This window comes from Gamsiella multidivaricata (assembly GCF_025024155.1).
Source record: "Gamsiella multidivaricata strain RSA 2152 chromosome Unknown BC939scaffold_8, whole genome shotgun sequence".
In the NCBI taxonomy this organism is placed as follows: domain Eukaryota; kingdom Fungi; phylum Mortierellomycota; class Mortierellomycetes; order Mortierellales; family Mortierellaceae; genus Gamsiella; species Gamsiella multidivaricata.
Window position 1 is genome coordinate 203844 of NW_026251716.1, and position 7678 is coordinate 211521.

The window sequence follows — 7678 nt, forward strand, 5'->3', positions numbered from 1 at the left end:
CGAGCATCTGTCCGTGGACGGTGTCTAGAGCAGTATTCGTGTGTGCTGCGACTGAGATCTGCTTTTCGTCCGCACCAATGGAAGTCCCTTGTTTTTTTTTTTTTTTTTTTTTTTTTTTTTTCAATTGGGAATTCAAATATGATCACAATCCCCGAACGGACGAAGAATAGGATTGTGATTATAGGCAGGTCAACTGGATTCGCGCCCTGCATGCTAAACGCTATGGTTCTTTCCTAAACCATACAGGCCGAACCACCCTCGAGGGCTTCTATGTCAAATGGCTTATCACGAGAACAAGGAGCTTCAGCCAAGTCTTTGCTCGGATGTCGTTGGACGTCGTGTCTCGAAACCCGAAGCTCGTGTATTTGTAGGTCACCCTTTTTTTTTCTGCGCTCTACTCGATTCGTTTCAGAGCAGCATGCGACAGGCCTTTCGAGAACTTGCCTTCTTGCCGATGTAGGTCCTGAACGCCGATTCAGAATGCTTCTGCTCGATGCTCTTTGCAATCCTTCAACCCTGGTCACACTTGCTGCTGGGATTACAGACAGGCTATCCCGGCGAATAACTTGGTCACAAGTAATGCTTTACGCTCGTCACAGGACATAGCTTCAAACGGAGGCATTCAACCATCCGGCGACTCCATATCCGAAGACACGTTACTTTTGGTCGAGGAACTCTTCTGTTTGAATTCATCAAGAGCTATCCAGAACTCACAGACGTGGCACTTTCGACCATCCATAAAGTTCGCCCAGAGGACCTACTGCAGCCACTCGTGTCCCATCGTCCCAAGGTCGACTCGTTACAGCTCAAAAATGGTTCGGACGAGCGTTAAGAGCATGGTGTGGAGTCGGTCCATTTTGCAGGAACGACCCTGGCACTGTAACTTCTTCAATGAGTGTTCATTAGGCAAAGTAAAAAATATGAAGTAGTCTTGTGAACACTGGCGAGGCATCTAAAGGGTTCTTGAGAGAAATGAGGCTATTGTATGGAAATGTATCTTGATATATCTTGGAGAGTGCGAACGCTAAGCTGCAGAGAGCCTGTTCCTATCTAAAGTGCACCTGATCCTCATATGGTGCTCCTCAAGTAAAGAAAAAATTCAAGTACCGAGTTCTCGAGGGTCTGGAGCCGCAAGGTCCTGGGCTAGTGTAGAAAGTTTCCTCGCTTTTTTTTTTTTTTTTTTTGTTTTTTTCCTCTTCTTCATCCGTCGTCCTTTCATTTTTTTCCCTTCTTCTCTAGACGCCGTTCTGACCGACTCTGCCTCGCTAGTCTCCATTATGGCCAGGAGTCTGACGCGGAAGAGACACACCTTTTTCGGCTTTCCTGCATAACCTGTCTTCATTGCACGCCTTGTTATATAGCGCACAGTGAATAGCTCGTAGACAATAAATGTGTCGCCAAAAAAGCAAAAAGTAAAAAGATAAATCGACGCGCTGAAAGAAGAACATAAGCGATACCTACGCGTGGCTCAATGATAGTCGCTGCAGCAGCCAGGCCCATTGTCTCGCTGATGGTACAGTCTTTGACCACAGGAAAGTCGCATGTAAAGGGTTGCTTGCACTCTTCTCTAAAAGGAAAAAACGCATGGGCCACATACGTCTGGCACGAGCAGTCAGTCAAGGTTTAAACCACCCTGGTCAGGCAATACCGACCGGAAGGGCCAAAGACGGTGATGGGTCTCATTCCTTGCTCTCCACAGGACACCTTGGTCTGTGTTAGCATGGAGAGTGGCAGGGCTGCTGTTGCTCATTGTCACCTGCCGCGATCCTCATTGCTGATGACTCTAATCCTGGGATCGGGTGGTTTTTTTTTTGCGGTTACACTAGGCTGCGCTGCAGAAGAGGCAGCAGAGTGTCAACGGTGCGGCTTTATTAGCTCCCCATGGGTGCTGTTACTTGTAGCATTCTTTCTGGGGCATTTGCTGATGTGCGTTACAAGGCTTGTACCAGTTTGCCACCTGCTGGTTGCTGCACTAGGTGATATTCCTTTATTTGATCCAGGCACAGGAGCATTAAACTATGGATCGTACATCAGCTATTGAAGGATCCATTCAACAAGGAATGTTTCGAACTGGATAGTTTGGTCCGAGCAGATCAGGGTCGCTTTAGTATGTCTTTACCGACCACTGCCTACAAGCGTGCTGCTACGAAAGAGTACCATTGTCTCCACTGTGCGTGTCTACGTCCTTTCTCTCGCTCTTCTTCCTTGCTGTTACCATTACTTATTCTTGTCTCGTTTTGGGAGCAGCATCGTCCACTAGCGTTGCTGCGATCGATGCTGGGTGTGCCTCTGGATGCATCTCCGCAGGGGTATCTGCGCGAGTGCCTGTTCTGGAGGGTGGATTTCATTATGTGGATGGACTGGCCGCAATGCACTCGTCCGTAAATGGCTCTAGCTGATGGTGGCGCTGATGGTGGCGCTGACTGCATATAAACCGGCGGCTGTACCTCACTCTTTTCTTTTCTTTTCTCTTCTTTTCTCCAGGTCACTGCTTCACGTCAAGGTAAGTACTAACATCCAGCTCCACTCTCTCCACTCCTCTCTTCACACCTCCACCATATATGCTCCCACTCTTTGCACCTGCACTTTTCGAGCCTCCACTCTTCCACTCTTTGCACCTGCACTCTCCGCGTCTTCACTCTTTGCACCTGCACTCTGATATCGCCGCTCACCTCTCCACTGTCCTCTCTCTCTTTGTGTGCTGTTCGGTCTCGTTCCTCTCTCTTATATCCTCTCTCTCTATCTCTGTCGCTCTCCCTTCCCTTCTTCCCACCTTTCGCAGAGCTTTCTTGGACTTTGTACACCGCAGAGTCAGCCGTACAAGCACACTTGCGGGGTTCCCTGTTTTTTTTGTTTTGTTCGTTTTTTTTTTCCCCGTATTTTTTTTTCCGTATTCTTTTCTAGTTTTTTTTGTTCATCACCGGGACGAAGAACACGAAAAAGCTACGAAAATGAAATCGAAAAACAAAAATTCAAGGATGAACAGCCCCATTTCTGAGGCCTAAGGTCAGTAGTGGTTGGCAAAGAGCGGGCCCCCCTCTTTTGCGATTTCTTTGTGCAGCAGTTCCCCTCTGAATAACACTGAGTCTTGCACATTCTGCTCTGCGCTTGACGAGGCGGTTTCTTGTTGCCAAAGACACCCTGTTAGCTCTAGTGCCAATGATGACCAGGGCCTTATTCTGCGTGATTGGGGGTTACACATGGGTTCGAGGGCTAATAAAAAAGATTGGTCAACGGGGGTGCATGGGTTGCTGCGTGAGATCTACTCTTTTTTCCCACATTCGTGGTTTTTTGGGGCACCATGGCTTGCAACCTGCTCGAGGTGTGCCCTGCACGGCCTTGCTCTTCTGAGTAAGACTGACCGATGGCAAGCCGGCTTTCTTCTTTTCCTCTTTTTCCTTTTCTCTTTTTTCTTTTTCTTCTTTCGTTCCTTTTTCCCTTTCTTCTTTTCCTTCTGCCAAAAAGACTAGAGTAGAAGAGTGAAGTAAAATAAAATGGATGAAATAAAATAAAACAAAATAAAATATAACAAAATACAATAGAATAAAGTGAAGCAAAATAAATAAAGTAAAATGAAGCAGAATAAGACGAAGCAGAATGAAACGAACTAAAATAAAAGAAGCAATATGAAATGGATTTCAGGAACAGCCATTGTCTTCTCTGACGACTGCCTTGTACGATCGATAACATACTCGCTTTGTACTATATGTGTTGCCAGCGATGTAGCTGGGGGATAGGGTGCAGCTCTTTTTGAAGATGCTTGATGCACTTGCGCGATTAGCAACTGCAGTATCAGCAGCAGCAGCAGTAGTAGTAGCAGTAGCGGCAGCAGTACATCGAAGTGTCCGCACTGGTCTCCGTCCAAGCTGGCTATCAGTTTTTTTTCCTCCTTGGCGGCAAGTGAGACACTCTGATGACCGGCTGCAGACCTCTTGCGGTGTCACGCGAGTTCATGCAAGGGATACGCGTAATAGTATGTCGATACATGGACGTTGCACAGAAGTGCCGCAGTTCACTGCTGTGATGTATGTCTAGCTGGCGGTGGTATCTATAGCAGGCTAGTGAGCTGGATATCGGTCTGGCACGCAGCGATGATTGTGTAGGAATTGATAGGCATAACCCTGGCGTGATGAGCTGTCGTTAGGGATCACTACGCGCGTGCATTATGGAGCGAAGAGGCAGCCTTACTGTTTATGTCTCGGTCATCGACAGCACTGGTCGCTTCATCTTTTTTTCTGACCAGTTGGTTCATTTAGTGGTAGTCTCAGGCTTGCTTCCTTGCTTTCTTGCTTGTCGTCGCCAGTTAGCAGCATGCCGTCATCTTTCTTGGGGATGTCGTAATAGGGATAATAAAACAATAGAAGCCGCTCCGGGGCCGATATTTTTTCCCGCTTGTGATGTTTTTTTTTGGGATGCCATGCCTTGCAACCTGCCCGTAGTGTGTCCTGCACAGTCTTTACTCTTCCGAGTAAGTCTGGCCGATGGCAACCCGACCTTTTCTCTATTTTTTTTTTTTGTTTTTGTTTCTCCATTTTCGATACATTACGCAATACCTTTGGCACCTGGACTTGACGCTTTGACTTGAACTCACCATGGGAACGGACGTGAGTGTGGCTGTCAGCCTATGGAACCTGTCTATGCGGTCAACATATCTATCAAGGACATACTGCTGAATGCGGGCTAGCAATGACTGCGATGGTGGCACAAAGACGCGGCGCGTAAACAACATGTTGTGAGCGCTAATCCAGTTCGATTGTACTTGACTTGGTGTCACAAGGAGTGCATTACTACAACATCATCGTCACTGAAACTGAAGGCATGCGCACTTTGGGCTTTTCTTTTTCGCTATTTTATCGCTATGCTGTATTCATTGTTTGCAGCAGTGTCCCCGAACTATTGTGCCATGTCCTACGAGCGAATGACAAGCACAAGTTCTTTACTTAAACGTGTAGAACAGATTAGTTCAAGTCTCCAGAATTATATCAGCACGACAGGGTTTCCTCCAATGCCGCATAAGCGCCCTGAATGCATTGGTTCAAGCACACGGCCTTCCTGTGCTAAATGGCAAGATCTACCTTCAGAACACCATAGGCCTGCTTGTAGGCCTCTGGAAACAAGATACCCCCTTTAACAAACGCGTTAGTTTAATATACGTTTCCTTTCATTCGTGCAAGGTTACTTACTTTGGGAGGATATCCTTTTGACCGAGTGGTCCAGGACCGACACCCACAGAGCCAGGACGTCATTACAGGTTCAGCCTACGATATAAAACGAGAGATGATAATCAGGAGCACAAAAAGACGCTTCAAAGATACGCGCCATTGCATAAAGTAAAACGTTTAGTGCTGTAAAAACTTTCATGCATCTTACATCTATGTCTGTCTCCTCCAGCAGACATCCTTCCTCCATGAACTCGTTACGCAGAAGTCACCGATTCTCAACCAGTTGCGCATATGTTATGCGATGCCTCACTTTTTTACAGTAGCCGAGTGTATCCTTGCAGGCACTGCAGGCACGGAAAACATGTGATCCCATTGACGCATATTGCTTTTATGAACATAAATTCCTCCTGGTAGAACGTTCATATGCCGCCTCGGACATCGTTGGGGCCCTATTTTAAACAAGGTTAAATGTTAGTTAGTATAAAAACTTATATACATAGTCTCCTTGAGCAAAATGGTATCCTTATCCTGCTATATCTGGGTATTATTGAGGGTACGACATTGATGTGGGAGAAGAGACACAATACCAGCGCTCTCACATTGCCGATGGAATTGGAAGTAAAGCATTGACACATGGGACTTAAAAAAGCGTTCTGTATCATATCACAACCTACATTCGCACCAGTTATATGACATTAATTGCCAGAAAAACTAAGCACTTTATTAGCGATTACCACGGCTCTTCCCTGTTGACCCCATGACTCCGGCAGTTCTTAGCAAGCTCGAATATAGGAGTGGTGCCGTAAGCTAGCGCTGCTATAGCTGCAAGCACGGAAGGAGATTAGGAGGCAGGGGTGCCGTTCTGGCACAGATGCAAACACATGACTCCCTGTATTTTTTACATTAGCATGTCCGAGTCGTGTCCGAGGTATCTCTTGAATGAAATGCACCAATACGATCCTGATCTGCCAGTAGCCTAGCGATCCTATGTACGCCTAAAAGCCAGCCTGGAGTTGAGACGATGATATACAAATGACGCAACACGTCCATTCAGTTGCAAATGGTGGATTAAAGAGTCGACGCCGTCGAGTCGCAGGAGAGGAATAAGACTTGATATTACAATATGATAATCCAGTAGAAAGCGGCTTGAAGTAGTGAACCGATAGTACAGCAGAGTCATAAATAAAATATGTGCCGTTTTCAATTTGTTGGTTTGCTGCACAGCAATTACGGCAACAACCTAGACAATCCTGACTTCCGATCTTTCGGACTCAACATAAATGCGTCACTGGAGCGGTCTTACATGCCAGCCAGGCAACCCGGACGGAGACGTAGCCTGGGAGGTAGTAGCAGCAAGGTCATGGGTCTCGAGGAGGAACTCACAGTTTGCAATTTGTCATGCGTGCTATTGCCCCCCCTCCAGCGGTAGATGGGGTGTTATAGGTGGATAGCCTAGTAAGGCCAGCCAGGGTCGCGTGGTGTAATGTGTCCATTGGTTCAGTGTAGGAGTCCAGAAAGGGCGCGTTGTTGTCAGCAGACTGCAGCCGCTTGTTTCACTCCTGGCAACTTGAGCCAGTCGTGTTCAGCGGAGGATCCAGATGCTTACAGCGACGACAACATGTTGGACGTTTTCCCTTTATTTTGCCTGTCTATGAATTTTTGTCCGGTAATGGTATGTTTGAAGTGACACAAATAGTGAGCCTGAGGGACCGATGTGGAAGTGGAGAGCATTTGTCAGTGGATTCTAGCGTGTCCGCAATCGGTCATTGGCTCACAAGATTTCAACTACGAAAATATCTTGTTGATAGTCTGGTATGCAATTCGCTCATCCCATGCCGCAAAAGCGGCGACACAGGGACACAGGAGTATGGGAGATAGATGGTAGCACAACAGAATGGTGTGCTACTACAAAGTGGTTTTTTTTTTTTTTTTTTTTTTTTTTGGGCAAGACAAGTGGACGGAGCTAGTCTAGCATCGATATTCGATGATAACGATAAAGGGCGGTGACATCCAGTTGATAGCAACGGTAATGGCCGATGAAGTAAGAGACTGCAACATGTTTTCCACCATTGCATATCAAACTTGTTTTATGTTTGTATGCAGCCTACCTAGGAGCGAGAGCAATCTGAGAGTTAGGTTTACCATAGGTTCTTCCCCCTATGCACTTGCTGGTCTTTCAACGGTTTATGTGGGTGAATAGGCAGGTTGATGCATGTTTGTTACATTGGAGATGTTCATTTCCAAGTTTGCTCTTGCCGCGTTCCTCCTCATTTCGGCGGCCGACAAGGAGTATATTGCAAAGACAGTAAAAAAAGAAAGCGTTAGTTCAATAGATTGCTCATGATGGGCAGGGCTGAACTGGAATCGACTCGACTCGACTCGACTCGACTCGACTCGACTTGACTTGACTTGACTGCGAATGCAACGGCAGACAGGATAAGACAAGACATGTCAAGGCAAAGAGACAAGAAAAGGTCGTTACTGGCGCACAAGGGGAAAAGAAAAGAAAAAAGAAA

At 46.6% G+C, this 7678-nt stretch overlaps 2 protein-coding genes across 2 annotated transcripts; both read left to right on the forward strand.

Moving 5' to 3' along the window:
* Positions 1–277: 277 nt before the first annotated feature.
* On the forward strand, positions 278–832 carry BC939DRAFT_499718 (uncharacterized protein; the record flags this gene model as incomplete). The annotated part of the gene is made up of 2 exons (XM_051559972.1): positions 278–367; positions 698–832. 2 exons carry the CDS (start codon positions 278–280, stop codon positions 830–832), a joined length of 225 nt encoding a protein of 74 aa, XP_051416020.1.
* A 1664-nt stretch (positions 833–2496) lies between these two features.
* Positions 2497–3297, forward strand: BC939DRAFT_303388 (uncharacterized protein). Its single transcript, XM_051551398.1, has one exon. It carries the CDS (start codon positions 2562–2564, stop codon positions 3003–3005), a length of 444 nt encoding a protein of 147 aa, XP_051416021.1. The 5' UTR covers positions 2497–2561; the 3' UTR covers positions 3006–3297.
* Positions 3298–7678: the final 4381 nt, after the last annotated feature.